This window comes from Alosa alosa, chromosome 22, assembly GCF_017589495.1.
Source record: "Alosa alosa isolate M-15738 ecotype Scorff River chromosome 22, AALO_Geno_1.1, whole genome shotgun sequence".
Lineage (NCBI taxonomy): Eukaryota > Metazoa > Chordata > Actinopteri > Clupeiformes > Clupeidae > Alosa > Alosa alosa.
Genome location: NC_063210.1, coordinates 24,581,018 through 24,599,560, shown reverse-complemented (window position 1 = coordinate 24,599,560; position 18,543 = coordinate 24,581,018). Strand labels below are relative to the sequence as shown.

Below are 18,543 nucleotides of genomic sequence, written 5' to 3'. Positions count from 1 at the left end.
ACTCTCTCACACACACACACACACACACACACACACACACACACACACACACACTTCCTTGACAACAGCATCCCCACATTCACTCTCTGAGATGCAGACACACACACACACACACTGATCGTCCCGTCCACACGTCAAAGGCTATATATCGGGGCTAATTTGACTGTCCTGGCCGCTGGTCATGGTTCAGAGGTCTGGGAGACGACATCTCTGGCCTTGCTTGGCCAATTAGCAGGGTCTCAGGACAGTGGGGGCTGTCAGTCTCTGACATTTCCTCAATACGCTTTCTGTGAGCTTTTCACTTCCTGGGTGCTTACTGTGGAAATGTGGCTTCCCCAATGCGTCCTATAGCCCTTTCATTTACGTAAGCATGACTCTGGGATTCTCACAGGACTGCAGAGGTCAGCATTTGTGCATCACACGTGTTTAAGCACCGTGTCCCCGCACAGGAGTACTATGGGCCAATAGAGGAGCACTATGGGCCACATTTAGGCCCTTAATCCTCCTACTTCAGAATTTGCTGACGAGTCAATGACACATGTTCTACAATGGCAACTACAGTGTGTGTGTGTGTGTTTGTGTGTGTGTGTGTGTGTGTGTGTGTTTGTGTGTGTGCATGTGTGGTACCTTGCACCAAGGTAGTTAAACTAACCACTCTTAAACACCATCTCAGAGCTAGGCTATACAGTAGGTGCAGACTACTCGTATTCAGATTTGGTAGCCTAGGACACATACACAGGTTGGTAGTAAGAGGGCTGCAACAACTTGGGATGGCAAAAGAGAGGGCTAAACAGCTTGCAAAGTACTGTGCCATCTCTGCTAGTGTAACGGAGGCGAACTGAGCTAGCATGCTAGTTGCGCGTTCAAAATCCTCACACCGCTAACCTTAAGAACGCTTCTAACCGCTGAGTTGGAAGCCTAGGCTTTTAGCTCAGTGGTTAGAGCGTTCAACTCCCATGCCGGTGTGTGTTGAGGTGGCGGGTTCGAGGGCCGTGAGCAGTGGACGAATTACGACCTCTGTTACACTATTATTGGCAGTCGCCACATATGGCTGAGACATTGCTACTTATAACCTTAAGAACTGAGTATTGTGCTTGTTAAGTTATATATCACTTAAGTTAAGTGATATTGTGAAGACCTGGTACATGCTACTGGTCCTTGGGTTTGCATATGTATTGTACTGCATTCTTAATATTTGTGTCCCTGTACCATTTTCTTCATGTGGACATAAATAAATGGTTAAAATGTGTGTGTGTGTGTGTGTGTGTGTGTGTGTGTGTGTGTGTGTGTGTGTGTGTGTGTGTGTGTGTGTGTATACAGTATACCTCCTTCAGTACTGTATATTCTTGTAATAAAATCAAAGCTGATATATGACTTATTTGTGATTAAAATCAATTAAAAAAAACAAAAAATCTCATCAGTGCCTAATAATTTTTTCCTAAAAATTTCCCTATATGTCCCATTCAAAGGGGATAAACTATATTTCTGAAATTTCAGAGGTGGATAAACTACATCCCTGGTGCCTATAGTTCCAAATCATTTCCCTATATGTCCCATTCAAAGTCTGTTCTTGTATATCTATCCTTGTCCAGGTGACCTGAAAGCTACTGAAGCATGGTATAAGTACACAGCCTACATGAACTGGAAGAGGAGGGGAGGAGAGTCTGCCTCCATGCTCCCCTCCCCCTGGTCCTCTGAGCCTTAGTCAATCAGCCATGGGCAGTGACATTAAATATTGACCAGGGTGTGATACACCTCCTCCTGCCTTTCACAAACGCACACACACACACACACACATACACACACACACTTTTACAACCACAGACTGCAGACTGTCTTGAGGCTGTCTTGAGGCGAGACACGCGCACACACACACACAAACACACACACACACACACACACACACACACACACACACACACACACACGCCTCTCCTCCCCAGATTCCATCCACATCCCAGGTGTCACTGGGCAGCATCTGGCTTTGGTCCGGCACATGTTGGGTTGTGGTTTTTGCACTAATGCACACACAACTTGAAAAGCACTACATCAGCATCTGCAGTCATGTCAAGGCCATGCTGCCAACTAGCTCGTATAACAGGATAGATGCTAACATGCCATTACCGCTACTGTGTACTCTTACAATTTTCCTAATGCTAAAGTGAACTGCTCGCTAAATAGCTAATTAGCTATTGCATGAGGCTGTGCTAGTAAGCCGGGTCACTAATGGTCCATTCTGTGTGTGCTAGCATAACGTCTCCACTTGTAAGATAATATTATATTAGCTTGCTAGCACAGTTTAGCACCATCACAGTATCACAGCTTCACCCGTTGCACAACATGACCAGCAACACAACGCAGCTTCTCACATTTAAAGACAGAGACACAGATCTCTAAACCTATTCTCTACGGTATAGAACTATATACTTCATAAAGGACAACAACAAACCTGTCATACTTTACTACACTACCTGCACTCCTCCATACACTACCTGCACTCCTCCATACACTACCTGCACTCCTCCATACACTACCTGCACTCCTCCATACACTACCTGCACTCCTCCATAGTGATCATCCCTCTGAAACAGCCCAAGATTATTAGACATTTACATTCATTCATTTGGCAAACGCTTTTATCTAAAGCAACTTACATATGCCAATTATATTACAAGGGCCATTGTTCCTGGAGAAACTTGGGGTTTTGTGCCTTGCCCAAGGGCACAATGGTGGAACCTGGGTATTGAACCCACAACTTTTCGGCTACCTTAGGTCCCAGAGCCAATAATGCCACTGCCCGTTACTGCGTGTCCATATGAGGGGGCGAAGCCTTATGAAATAACCACGTTAATCCATCCTGTGTGGGTGGGACTGGGAGGGTGTGTTATGGAGTGGATTTACCTCAGTAGATGACCCATAACCATCCTGTGTGGTGGGACTAGAGTGCTACATGTGAAGTACTCCACGCATGAGTCATTAATTAAACAGGAGGACAAATGGAGAGGACATTCATGACCTCAAGCCCCCAAAACACAGACACACACACACACACACACACACACACAGACACAAACACACACCACACACACAAACACACACAGACACAAACACACACACAAACACACACACACACACACACACACACACACACACACACACACACACACACACACACACACACACCACACACACAAACACACACACACACACACACACACACACACACACACACACACACACATATAGATTCACTGACATCCAGCCATACACATTCACAAACACACCCAACTCTTTCTCAGCTGCAGCATTCTAAGTCATTTCCTTTACCAGTTCAATTGAAGATAGCATGTCAACAAGATAATATAGCGAATGTTACATATTTTACGCAACACACCTACTCCCTTTAGAGCACAGCACAGCACACAAACACATACACAAACACACACACACACACACACACACACACACACACACACACACACACACACACACACACATAGCTCCAGACACCAGGATGTGTGCATCACACTGCCTGCCTGGCCTGCTGTCAGCTCTGTCACAATCACTCACATTCTATTTACACCAATGTCAGGCCATCATATGATCTGCACTCCTGTCTATGAAGAATGACTACACCTCAGAAGTCCTGTCATGCTACATTTAACATACAGTAAGACTCAAACACAGAAACACTGCTGTAATCCAGGCCCTGAGTCAGGGCTGGGAAAACACACACACACACACACACACACACAGACACACTGGACAAAGACACTGTCATATTAGGGTCAAGCCTTATGAAATAACCCGTAACCATCCTGTGTGGTGGGACTAGAGTGTGTGTTATGAGTGGATTTACCTCAGTAGATGACCCATAACCATCCTGTGTGGTGGGACTAGAGTGTGTGTTATGAGTGGATTTACCTCAGTAGATGACCCATAACCATCCTGTGTGGTGGGACTAGAGTGTGTGTTATGAGTGGATTTACCTCAGTAGATGACCCATAACCATCCTGTGTGGTGGGACTAGAGTGTGTGTTATGAGTGGATTTACCTCAGTAGATGACCCATAACCATCCTGTGTGGTGGGACTAGAGTGTGTGTTATGAGTGGATTTACCTCAGTAGATGACCCATAACCATCCTGTGTGGTGGGACTAGAGTGTGTGTTATGAGTGGATTTACCTCAGTAGATGACCCATAACCATCCTGTGTGGTGGGACTAGAGTGTGTGTTATGAGTGGATTTACCTCAGTAGATGACCCATAACCATCCTGTGTGGTGGGACTAGAGTGTGTGTTATGAGTGGATTTACCTCAGTAGATGACCCATAACCATCCTGTGTGGTGGGACTAGAGTGTGTGTTATGAGTGGATTTACCTCAGTAGATGACCCATAACCATCCTGTGTGGTGGGACTAGAGTGTGTGTTATGAGTGGATTTACCTCAGTAGATGACCCATAACCATCCTGTGTGGTGGGACTAGAGTGTGTGTTATGAGTGGATTTACCTCAGTAGATGACCCATAACCATCCTGTGTGGTGGGACTAGAGTGTGTGTTATGAGTGGATTTACCTCAGTAGATGACCCATAACCATCCTGTGTGGTGGGACTAGAGTGTGTGTTATGAGTGGATTTACCTCAGTAGATGACCCATAACCATCCTGTGTGGTGGGACTAGAGTGTGTGTTATGAGTGGATTTACCTCAGTAGATGACCCATAACCATCCTGTGTGGTGGGACTAGAGTGTGTGTTATGAGTGGATTTACCTCAGTAGATGACCCATAACCATCCTGTGTGGTGGGACTAGAGTGTGTGTTATGAGTGGATTTACCTCAGTAGATGACCCATAACCATCCTGTGTGGTGGGACTAGAGTGTGTGTTATGAGTGGATTTACCTCAGTAGATGACCCATAACCATCCTGTGTGGTGGGACTAGAGTGTGTGTTATGAGTGGATTTACCTCAGTAGATGACCCATAACCATCCTGTGTGGTGGGACTAGAGTGTGTGTTATGAGTGGATTTACCTCAGTAGATGACCCATAACCATCCTGTGTGGTGGGACTAGAGTGTGTGTTATGAGTGGATTTACCTCAGTAGATGACCCATAACCATCCTGTGTGGTGGGACTAGAGTGTGTGTTATGAGTGGATTTACCTCAGTAGATGACCCATAACCATCCTGTGTGGTGGGACTAGAGTGTGTGTTATGAGTGGATTTACCTCAGTAGATGACCCATAACCATCCTGTGTGGTGGGACTAGAGTGTGTGTTATGAGTGGATTTACCTCAGTAGATGACCCATAACCATCCTGTGTGGTGGGACTAGAGTGTGTGTTATGAGTGGATTTACCTCAGTAGATGACCCATAACCATCCTGTGTGGTGGGACTAGAGTGTGTGTTATGAGTGGATTTACCTCAGTAGATGACCCATAACCATCCTGTGTGGTGGGACTAGAGTGTGTGTTATGAGTGGATTTACCTCAGTAGATGACCCATAACCATCCTGTGTGGTGGGACTAGAGTGTGTGTTATGAGTGGATTTACCTCAGTAGATGACCCATAACCATCCTGTGTGGTGGGACTAGAGTGTGTGTTATGAGTGGATTTACCTCAGTAGATGACCCATAACCATCCTGTGTGGTGGGACTAGAGTGCTACATGTGAAGTACTCCACGCATGAGTCATTAATTAAACAGGAGGACAAATGGAGAGGACATTCATGACCTCAAGCCCCAAAACACAGACACACACACACACACAGACACACTGGACAAAGACACTGTCATATTAGTGTAGATTACATATTATTTAGACACATACACACACAGACACACTGGACAAAGACACTGTCATATTAGTGTAGATTACATATTATTTAGACACAAACACACACACACACACACGCACACACACACACACACACACACAGTAGTGCAGCAGCATAATTTAGACTGCACCACGCTCACTCCCAGAGGGATAGCCCAGGCTAAGGGTTAACACGGGTCAAGTAACGCCACACATACCTGATGAGGGTCCATTGCCAGTATGTGTAGAATGCAAAATACATCTTATACAATATGTGTGTGTGTGTGTGTGTTTATCAATGTGTAGCATGTGTGTGTGTCTGTGTGTGTGTGTGTGTTGATGTGTGTGAGCGGCTCTAGTGTGTGTGTGTTGATGTGTGTGAGCAGCTCTAGGTGTGTGTGTTTGTGTATGTATGTGTGTGTGTGTGTGTGTCTGTGTGTGTGTGTGTGTGTGCTGATGTGTGTGTGTGAATTTGGCACATTTTCAAGTAAGAGCTGCAGCCATAAGATATTCTTTTATCCAATCAGAATCAGTCTGTGCCACCACCCCACCCCAATGATATGTCATCTAAGTGTCCTGTGCCTGTGTGTGTGTGTGTGTGTGTGTGTGTGTGTGTGTGTGTGTGTGTGTGTGTGTGTGTGACAGAGATATAGAAATCACGAGAGGATAGAGAGAGTGAGATGGAGGAATAGAAAGAGAGAGAATAAGGAAAGATGAAGGGTATGAGGGAACAAATAGATAGATAGATAGATAGATAGATAGATAGATAGATACTTTATTGATCCCCAAAGGGAAATTTAAAATGGGCAGATGGATGAAAAGAGAGAGAGAGATAAAGAGAGAGAGAGAAAAAGAGAGAGGGAGAGAGAGAGGATGAGGTAGGTGACGGAGAGATAAGGAAGGAAGCTGACTCACCGAACACATTCTCTGTATCGTCAAGCTGTGTAGTGGCAGACATGGTGCAGCAGGCACTGTGTGAGAGAGAGAGGGAGAGAGAGATGGAGAGGGAGAGAGAGAGGCAGAGAGGGAGAGGGAGAGAGAGGGGGGTGGGGTGAGGGATGGAAAGTGGGAGGAGAGGGAGAAAGGCGGTTAACACTAACAATCATGATTACACTCAATGTTACACTTTTATAACATACACAGCAAATCCTCGACATCAAGAACAGAGAGAGAGAGAGGGAGAGAGAGAGAGAAAGAGAGAGAGAGAGAGAGAGAGAGAGAGAGGGGGAGAGAGAGAGGGAGAGAGGGAGAGAGAGAGAGAGAGGGAGAGGGAGAGAGAGAAAGAGAGCTAGAACCCAGGGGAGGGAGAGACAGCAAGGAAGAAGTACATGTGAAGCAGCAGAACTCTCCTGCTGGTTCTGTTCTAAGCAGAACTCTCTCTCCTGCTGGTTCTGTTCTGCTCCTGCTGGTTCTGTTCTGGGCAGAACTCTCTCACCTGCTGGTTCTGTTCTGGGCAGAACTCTCTCTCCTGCTGGTTCTGTTCTGCTCCTGCTGGTTCTGTTCTGGGCAGAACTCTCTCACCTGCTGGTTCTGTTCTGCTCCTGCTGGTTCTGTTCTGGGCAGAACTCTCTCACCTGCTGGTTCTGTTCTGGGCAGAACTCTCTCTCCTGCTGGTTCTGTTCTAAGCAGAACTCCCCATTCCACATCACGCTATGACCTCTGACCTTGCAATGACACACACATACACACACACACACTGTAGCTCACCCTGTCTGGACTCAGAATTGAGGCATCGTCCCGACGGATGATATTAACTATTTATTTGTCTGCAGTGCAGTATGAGAGAAAACCATTCCCCTTCCTTACACACACACACACATACAGTACACACACATACACACTCTTACTGAAGACCCTTAGTCCGCTGATGTTCCAACTTTAGCTCACACTGAACGCATTGGCTAAGCATAAAGCACATAGCACATAGCGCATAGCGCACAGCACATAGGACAGAGGTGGGCAAACTTTTTGGCTCAAGGGCCACATTGGGTTTTGAAAAAGGACATATCACATAGCACATAGGACATATCACATAGCACATAGGACATATCACATAGGACATATCACATAGCACATAGGACATATCACATAGCACATAGGACATATCACATAGCACATAGGACATATCACATAGCACATAGGACATAGCACATAGGACATATCACATAGGACATATCACATAGCACATAGGACATAGCACATAGGACATATCACATAGGACATATCACATAGGACATATCACATAGCACATAGGACATATCACATAGGACATATCACATAGGACATATCACATAGCACATAGGACATATCACATAGCACATAGGACATATCACATAGCACATAGGACATATCACATAGGACATATCACATAGCACATAGGACATATCACATAGCACATAGGACATATCACATAGGACATATCACATAGCACATAGGACATAGCACATAGGACATAGCACATAGGACATATCACATAGCACATAGGACATAGCACATAGGACATATCACATAGGACATATCACATAGGACATATCACATTGTTTTGAAAATTACATTGGGTTTTGAAAACAACAAATACTTCAACGGCACACGCATGTAAATTTTTAATTTAGTATGAAAAAGTATTTGTTTTTAAAATATTAATTGCATATAATAACAAATGTATAAATTGGTGCACTGTCGCTTTAAGACAGTCGCGACCATGCTTATTTCTCAATGATCTTCTGCCTGTCCGCTATTGCTAGTGCTGTACCCACGGGCTGGGCCCTCACAGTTTTTAATGTGGAACTACTGTTGCCTTCATGATTTCCTTTTAAAACTTTCAGCGCTAAGAAGGAGATATCAATTATCAACAATCACAAGCCAGCTGGAACCTGCAGCCTCTCCTCCCTCGTGAGTGCAGACGATTCCAAATTAAATGCGGATTGCATAATGTTCGCAATAGATCTGTTGCAAAGGGGAGATAACTAAGAGTTAACTTAGTTTAACATGATGTTATCTCTATTTAACATGATGTTTTGACATTGACATTGTAAACATTATCTAAGGAGAGAAAAAGCAGTTTGCAGTAAAAAGCTAACCAACGCCGTCTCTATCGCCCAGGAAAAAATAGCAAGCAGCCTGATAACCAAATGAAATGCTCGGCGGGCCGGATGAAAGTGCTTGGCGGGCCGGATTCAGCCCGCGGGCCGCAGTTTGCCCACCCCTGGCATAGGACATAGCACGAATAGCACATAGTGCACATAGGACATAGCACATAGGACATAGCGCATAGCACATAGCGCACAGCACATAGCGCATAGGACATAGCACGCAGAGCACATAAGACATATCACAGAGCGCATAGCGCACAGCACATAGGACATATCACATGGCGCATAGGACATAGCGCATGGCACATAGGACATACTGTAAGCGCATGGGACATAGCGCATAGCACATACCACATATTACATAGCACATAGGACATAGCTACACTTTGTATTTGCATGTAAATGCATTCGCTTTGGACAAAGGCGTCTGCCAAATCCATAACCATAACATAGCACATAGGACATATCACATAGCACATAGGACATATCACATAGCACATAGGACATATCACATAGGACATATCACTATTCAGGCCATAATAAAGTAAGTCAGTGGTTTAGAGTGAAGACAGAGACTTTATAATGAGGAGACACAGCACTCAAATAATCCTCAATAGGAATGTATGGGGTTAGTTCGTAATGCCAATTTGGCAGTTGTCTACACATCTTCCTTCCTGTGATGTGCCAATAAGTAACCAACCGTTTAGTTTGAAACGGCATGATTGACGTGATCTTCCAAAATAGCCGACCAAAACAACTTGCCGAAGCCATTACTAAGATGGCCGCCAAGTGGTGAGCCTTGCCTATATGGACTTCAGTGAAGATCTCTATTAAGGTTTTAAAAAGTAGAGATTATCACCTCACACTGGTCTGATGTCAAGAATTGTTTTATTGTTTTATTGTTTTTTATTGTTTTACAGCTTCTGTCCTTTCCAGTGTCATTCAGTGAGTGACACACTGACAACAAAATGTGCGAACTATAGGCCTTAATGCACACTAAAATCTGAAGCGATTCACCGTTCGTGAAGCATACAAATAATTTCAGACCGGCCTAATTTTTTCGAACGTATAGGTACACGCCGCTATCACCTCAGTTGTTGCCAATTCTGTTGATAATAGTGGAAGCTAACAGAAGGTAAACTGGCCGATGCATTGCAAACAGAGCACTTCTGTTGGGCAGCTGGTGTAGTCTCTCTGTAACTCTGCCCGGTTTCCTGGCCCGTCTGCCGACCCACCACATGCCCCTTGACAACTCCCTTCCCCTGGACAAATCCAACGCTGGACTATTTGAACTTTCTGTCACTAAATCAGGATTAATGAATTATCAAACCAGATACGTAATCACCCCACCTCTTGCTTTTAACACCATGTCTTATTCTCTACACCTGACTATCATATGCATTTGTCATGTATACAGACCTTACTGTCCTGTATTGACCCTAGGCAGATGGGTCAGGCCCTTGAGTCGTGGATCTGCTCGAGGTTTCTTCCTATATGTATCTCCAATTCTAGGGAGTTTTTTCCCCCTGTTACCCCTGGGCCTCACTATTGCATTCTACTGCCCCTGTTACCCCGGTTACCCCTGGGCCTCTCTCTCTCTTTCTTTTCTTTTCTTCCTTTCTGTCCTTTTTCTCTGATTGCCTACATTCTGTAAAGCGCCATGATACATGATAATGTTTTGGCGCTCTATAAGCACAATAAATTGAAAAATTTAATAACTCTGCATGTATATTTTTGTTTCATCAAAAACCTCACTACACACATACAAAAAAGAAGCCGAAAAAATCGAACCCATTCCGAAATGTTTGTTGATGGATAAAAGTTTTGGAGTCTGTGTGCAAATGCAGATAACACAATATAATGTTGTATTTACTTTCCCCTGGCTGACAAATTCGCACCAAAAAATACAGAATCAGAGTACAAAGGCCTGAACTCCAGCCAAAAATGTATCTTAAGGCAGCAAGTTTGAGGTGTAAGCATGTGTGTGTGTGTGTGTGTGTGTGTGTGTGTGTGTCCCTGTTCTGTTCTGTGCTGTTCTGTTCTGTTGGGTGTGGTATATAAGTGGTGTAGCTGGAGGATGCGGTCAGTGTTTGATTAGATTATGTATGTGTGTGTGTGTGTGTGTGTGTGTGTGTGTGTGTGTGTGTGTGTGTGTATGTGTGTGGGAGGGATTCCTCAGTGTTCCTGTCAATCATTGCACCCCACCCTCCTCTCCCCCACCCAGCCCCACGTCCAAACTCTCTGCAGTGCCATCAATGCAGCTCCATTAGCTAACATCTCCACTCATGCATCTTCCATCAGTAGGCCTCCGACGACAGGAACTAGGTCGCTGATTTACCCTCACTGGTCTCCACTGACGCTGACAGCCAAGCCCTCTCTGAGAGTTTATGTTGATCGATGTTTTATTTGGATGTTTATTTCATTAGAGTTTGCACACATGTCTATGTGGTGAACTTTGTGTGTGTGTGTGTGTGTCTGTGTGTGTTTGTGTGTATGTTTGTGTGTGTGTGTGTTTGTGTTTGTGTGTGTGTGCGCGTCAGAGAGAGAGAGAGAGAGAGAGAGTCATATTTGTCCTTGTACATGTAATTGAGCTTTGCCAATAATGTTTCTAAAACATTCATGCCAATAACGCCTTCTTGAATTTACTGTAATTGAATTGACAGTGTCTGTGTTTGTGTTGTGTGTGTATGTCAGTGGTGATGCACACCCTGATCCAAATGATAATAATAATAATAATAATAATAATAATAATAATAATAATACATTTTATTTATAAAGCGCCTTTCAAGACACCCAAGGTCGCTTAAAAAATAAAGATGCCGGACGGAGCGGCGTGGTCGCCAGCATACCTGTAACACGAAGACATGACAAAAAGTCAAGTGTGTGTGTGAATGCTATGCTGGTCATCTGTGGGCTAGTCAGTGTTGTGTCAATGCTATGCTAGTGTAATTGCATCTCTCTCAAATTCAAATCCTCAGTGAAAATGGCTATCTAGATGACAAGGAAGTACAAGATGTTGGGGGGAGTTTTAACCAATCCTCTTAGGGGTATGTTGGGCAGGGGGGGGGACTAAAACTGGATATGCATTTTTTTTTGAGAGTGAGGAGGGGCAGATTGTTTTTAAAATATGAAGGTGTGTGCTGAATTGTGATTGGTTGTTTTTAAAATGTGAAGGTGTGTGCTGAATTGTGATTGGTTGTTTTTAAAATGTGAAGGTGTGTGCTGAATTGTGATTGGTTGTTTTTAAAATGTGAAGGTGTGTGCTGAATTGTGATTGGTATGGTTTTATTTTTTATTTGAGGCTCTAGCACTTGGTACTTGTTTCTACAATGTATTATTTAATACCCAACATTGTTTTACTGTAATAAAGTTGTGGCACACACACACACACACAGCTAGCTTGTATTATTTAAATAACCAATATAGTTTTACAGTAATAAAGGTGTGTTAAGCCTCTCTCCCTCTCGATGTTGTGAGTACTGAGAGAGCGAAAGGTCGTGTGGTGTAACAGAACAGTGTGTGTGTGTGTGTGTGTGTGTGTGTGTGGGTTTATCAATGTGTAGCATGGGTTTGTGTGTGTGTGTGTGTTTATCAATGTGTAGCATGGGTTTGTGTGTGTGTGTGTGTGTGTGTTTATCAATGTGTAGCATGGGTTTGTGTGTGTGTGGGTTTGTGTGTGTTTATCAATGTGTAGCATGGGTTTGTGTGTGTGTGTGTGTGTGTGTGTGTGTGTTTATCAATGTGTAGCATGGGTTTGTGTGTGTGTGTGTGTGTGTGTGTGTGTGTGTGTTTATCAATGTGTAGCATGGGTTTGTGTGTGTGTGTGTGTTTATCAATGTGTAGCATGGGTTTGTGTGAGTGTGTGTGGTTTGTGGTATGGTGCATGATGGGTGTTCTAGCGCATAATGGCTGCCGTGCATCACCCAGGTGGGTCCTACATTGATGGTGGTTGAGGTGAGTTTCTCCTCCTACAAAAGTGCTATATGTTGTTGTTATTGTTGTTGTTGTTAGTGTGTGGGCTAGTTTAAGGAGTCCCTCGAGCCTTTCTGAGGAAGTGAGGCTTTAATGCAAAACCATGCAACACCACTTTTTGAGCTTTGATCATAGCCTGACTGTCACCAGACCCATCTCAACTGAGATATTGGTCTGGGCATTTTTGATTAGCAAGGGGCTTAACCAGCATAGAATTTAAACACATATTTGTACATCAAAAGTTTACTGACTTCTTTTGAAAGTAGAGGAGAGTTAAGGTCCTAGCCTTACACTACATTCTTCAGTCGGACTCGTGACTGATGTGCTTACATTGTACGTTCAAACTGCTCACACGGCAAGATAGCCGACAAAAAATTCTGATATGACCGACAGAAATTCAATCCTAATGAGAAAAATCCAATAGTACTGACAAATTATCCTGACAGAAATTCAGTCCTGCTGACAGAAATTCAATCCTACCCACAGGAATCCAATAGTACTGACAGAAATCTGATCCTATAGACACAAATCCTATTCTACCGACACAAATCCGATCATACCGACAGAAATCTGATCCTACCAACATAAATGTGATTCTGCAGACAGAAATTCAATCCTACTGACACAAATCCAGTGTTACCAACAAAATCTGATTATGCGGAAAATAATCGGATGCTGCCAAAAGAAATCCAATCCTACCAACTGAACCTGGGCTGAAATCTGGTAAAAAATCTTACACTGTCTGCTTGGTTTAAGAGTGACCTGCACGTCTGCATCATGTGATGTCATGAATGCTGAACTTTAAACCACACTGGCAAATCAGTAAGTGGAGGAGAGTGGAGGAGGCAGTACACCTGTAGTTCTTTACACCTGTACACCTGTAGTTCTTTACACCTGTACACCTGTAGTTCATTCTCTATGGTGGATTTACATTATCCCAAATACAAACATGTTAAAGGAGAAATCCAGCGATTTTTCACATAGATCTCCATTTGTTGAGGTCACCGAGTACAGTCAGTACGGCAAAAAGAAGTGAGTTGCTCGAGTTGCTAGTTTCAACAGCTAACGTAGCCAGGCAGCTACACTCTGGGGGCATGTTTGTGAGCCCCCATGTTCATGTCCCCAGAGTGTAGCGCCTCTGTTTCAAACCTCATAAACAAAGGTAAGTAAAGATAGATTATCACAACACTACTCCATAGTCTTGCATTTAAAGGGCAGGGGCTGAGATATGCTTTCAGGTATTTTCTCTGCGGTTGACTTGGCTAAGGTGCCAGAACACTAAATCATGTGATGTGAATCTGCAACTGCAGTTGTCTGAACTGAAGTGCTGTTTATAAACAGAGATTGGAGAGAAGGGCCTCACCAATCCTACAACTGGCTTTACGAGACAACAGAGATGTCCAGCAAGCGGACACACACACACACACAAGAACAAGCAAACACAAAGCAAAACACTAACACACTCACACACACATATGAACGAGCAAACACAAAACAAAACACTAACACACACACACAAGAACAAGCAAACACTAACACACACACACACACACACACACACACGCGCGCGCACACACACACACACACACACACACACACACACACACACACACGCGCACACACACACACACACACACACACACACACACACACACACACACACATACTGTATAGGCCTGGCAGAAGGCATGGGCAATCTGGGCAATTGCCAAGGGTGCCAAACCACCAGGGGCAGCGCTGCGCAGCGAGCTATAGGCTGCAACACTGAAAACATGATTGCCAAATAATGCCACAGACGGTTTACGTGGGAGCAAGTAATTCATGTTCAGTGATATCGGTTAAATAACAGTCATAAATGAGACGTTCAAAGCCTAGTGCTGCATAATACAGAAAACATGTAGCCTACAGGTTGGAAAGTTTTCCCAAAAACCGTTTCTCCCGCATTTGATGAGGCTGCTGAGCTTCAGCCTGAATCAACATGCAGGGTTGCTAGCAGTGAAAGGCAGCAGAGAGGGCTACGGTAGGTTATACGGTAAAAACTTCATCTCACCATGTCACCGAATCAGTAAGAGTCCTGAACTCGTTTTCCCGCAATAAGACGGTCATTCGGTAAGACGGGTGATAAGACGGGTGATAGGAGGCACCGCATGGAGACACGGGAGAAGTGTGTGTTCCTAATGTTATGTTTAAATGCACAGCTTACAGATGGCATCATAACTAACACTACTTCTGTATAATAGCCTGTAATATAAATATGTTCATGTTATTAGAAAGCCTAAATGTTTAATTAGCTAATTAATTAGGCTATTGCCTTTTTCGTGAAACCCGGTCGCAATTGTCCCGCAACATTTTATTATTTTTCCAATGCAGGTAGCGCTGGAAAGTAACAATGCTGAGCTTCCCCGCACATTGAGCCCAGATTGGATGCTGAAGCAGCGCTGAGCTCCCCCACACGTTGAGCCTGGCCCTTTTTAAGGTAGCTCACAGTTTAAAGTTGCACATAGTCTATTAACATATTCCTATTTTGTCCAGGGCACATGATTGCCTTCTGCCGGCCCTGAATATATATATATATAGATAGATATATAGTATAGAATACATACACAGACACACGGACAATAAACAATAAGGACAATCCTATGAAAACAAACAGAACTCAGAGCAGCTAATACACAAACAAACACACACACACACACAGAGAGAGAGAGAGAGAGAGAGAGAGAGAGAGAGAGAGAGAGAGAGAGACACACACACAAAGTAACATACATGAGGCCTCCATGAATGACTTATGAGGATATAAAAAACAGCGAAGTGAGAACGAATGTGGAGACAATATAGTCTGTCTGGCCTCCGGGGAATGGCCCCAATATATATGACAAACGACTCCACTCATACACACACACAACATACAGACACACACACACACACACACACACAGCAGCCGGCAGTAAAGAAAGGCAGGCGTGAAACGACAGGAACGTGATAAGAGTTCCCCACCCTCCTGTTCCACAGGGAAAGAGCCATAGAGCATCATGATCCCAGCCAGGAGGGGCGGAATGTGGTGGATGAAGGAGGGATGGGGGGAGGAGAGGAAAGGAAAGGAGGAGAGGAAATGAGAGGGGAGGAGAGACAAAGGGATGTGGATGGGGGAGGAGAGGAGAGGAGAGTAGGGGGGAAGGGACAGAGACAGGGAAAGAGGGATGAGGAGGAGAGGAAAGAGAGGAAAGGAGAGGGGAAGAGAGAGAGGAATGAGGATGGGGGAGGTGTTGAAAGGAGAGGAAAAGAGGAGAGGTTGGGAGAGAGGAAAGGAGAAGAGAGAAGACAGGAGAGGGGAGGAGAAGACAGAGATGGAGGGAAGAGACAGAGAGAGAGAGAGAGAGAGTGAGAGAATGATGGGGGAGGAGAGGAGGGATCCCATATCATATAGAATGCTGGGAGGGAGTGGAGAGGTCATGTACACTCAGACCACACAATGCCAGAACACCACAGGAGGTGATGCTGTTTGACACTGTCTGGGTCTTTCACACACACACACACACACACACACACACACACACACACACACACACACACACACACACAGACACACACAGACACACACACACACACACACAGACAGACACACAGACACACAAACACTAACATACCAACAGCAACACTAACATGCAGGGCTAGTTCTGCTACCTCTGTGTCTCTTACTGGATTTGATTTGAGAGATCATTGACCATTCTTCACATTAATAATGTTAATAATTAATGTCATAGCTACAAGCACTTCCTTTTAGGGATGTTTTGTACATTTGAACATAATACAATTCAGGGGATTGTAAAGAATATTCAGTAGGTTAATGCATAGATCGATGGACTATTAAAGGACTACTTATCAACACATCATAGTCAAGTCAAGTCAAGTCAAGATGGTGTCCACTTCCCAGCAATGATGAAGACCATATTAGGTAAGTAGTATTTTATCAGGAAATTAAATACAACACTAGAGTCCAAGGTATGATTGAAGCTAAGGCTAACCATTGATATACATGCAGCTCATGATAGGGCAGTTTGGAGCGTAAAAGTGTAATCTTTTGTAAAACTAGTCAGAATGACGTTGAGGCTTTGTAAAACTAGTCACTATGAGGCTAAGGCTAATCATTTGTAAAACTAGTCACTATGAGGCTAAGGCTAATCATTTGTAAAACTAGTCACTATGAGGCTAAGGCTAATCATTTGTAAAACTAGTCACTATAAGGCTAAGGCTAACCATTTGTAAAACTAGTCACTATGAGGCTAAGGCTAACCATTTGTAAAACTGGTCAGTATGATGTTAATAGTTTGTTAAACTAGTCACTATGAGGCTAAGGCTAATCAATTGTAAAACTGGTCAGTATGATGTTAATAGTTTGTTAAACTAGTCACTATGAGGCTAAGGCTGAAATGAGAATGAAATAATGAACAATAGAGAGCTTAAGGGAGAAGTGTAGAACAACAGAAGGCAATGACCAAAGCCAAAGGTTGCAGAACACAGACTAAATACCTAAACATTAAATATAATCAAAGAATATTTAAATAGGTTAAACTATGGACAAATAAAGGCAGTGGAACAGACAGATAGGCTTTAGGGTGATGTGGGGACATTTCCTCTTGTTTATGGGCCAGTGGCTCACTGGTAAACACAGATAAACGCTTCCTGACCAATGACAGTTCAGGCTCAGTGATGAGGGAGGGAGAGACACTCGGGGGTACAGACTATTGGAGGAGTGAGAGATCACAGTGGTGGAAATGGGAAAAGACACTGTACGGAGGTGCCACACACACATACACACACACACACACCGTACAGAGGTGCAACACACACATACACACACACACACACACCGTACAGAGGTGCAACACACACATACACACACACACACCACCGTACAGAGGTGCAACACACACAAACACACACACACACACACCGTACAGAGGTGCAACACACACAAACACACACACACACACACCACTGTACGGAGGTGCCACACACACAAACACACACACACACACACCGTACAGAGGTGCAACACACACAAACACACACACACACACACACACACATCCGCCACTTGCCCATCTACTACCTCTCTCCATCTCTCTCTCTCTCTCAATCTTTCTCTCTCCATCTCTCTCTCTCTCTCTCACACACACACACACACAAACAAGCAACAATAAAGTCTCACTCTCTTTTTGACTATCTGTTACACACACACACACACACACACACACCACAGACACCCAACACATCTTCTGTGCAAGAGAAGAACAGATTGTTTACAACAACAGAATGCTCTGTCAGAGGCTGTAGCCAGAAGGCTCTAGAAAGAAAGAGTGGGGTGATGAAAGGATGCAGTGAACTAGAGGGAGAGAGAGAGAGAGAGAGATGGAGAGAGGGAGAGAGAGAGATGGAGAGAGAGAGAGAGAGAGAGATGGAGAGAACACGGAGGAGTGAAGGTAATCAGAGCGATGATGAAAGACGCGCAGGAGAGAGAATGAGTAAAGAGAGTGATGTGACGTGATGTGCAAGGACAACTCCATCAGGGCCACTCACCGCGGTCAGGCGCTCGGACGGTCAGATGATGCAGTGAGCTGGCATCGCCCGATGCACTCCGCTACCACACCGGGTCGTCGCTCAGGAGC

At 44.3% G+C, this 18,543-nt stretch overlaps 1 protein-coding gene across 3 annotated transcripts in view; it reads right to left on the bottom strand.

Moving 5' to 3' along the window:
- The window catches only part of LOC125287402 (sterile alpha motif domain-containing protein 14-like), a 42,505-nt gene extending 23,962 nt beyond the window's left edge, over window positions 1-18,543 (bottom strand). For all 3 annotated transcript variants that reach the window (XR_007192356.1, XM_048233232.1, XM_048233233.1), the window contains exons 1-2: window positions 18,455-18,543; window positions 6,726-6,781 (exon numbers count right to left, since the gene is read on the bottom strand). Coding sequence is in view for 2 of the 3 variants with exons in the window: in XM_048233232.1 (XP_048089189.1) it covers window positions 6,726-6,768 (43 nt within the window). In the remaining variant the exon portion in view is untranslated. The remainder of the gene's footprint in view (window positions 1-6,725; window positions 6,782-18,454) is intronic.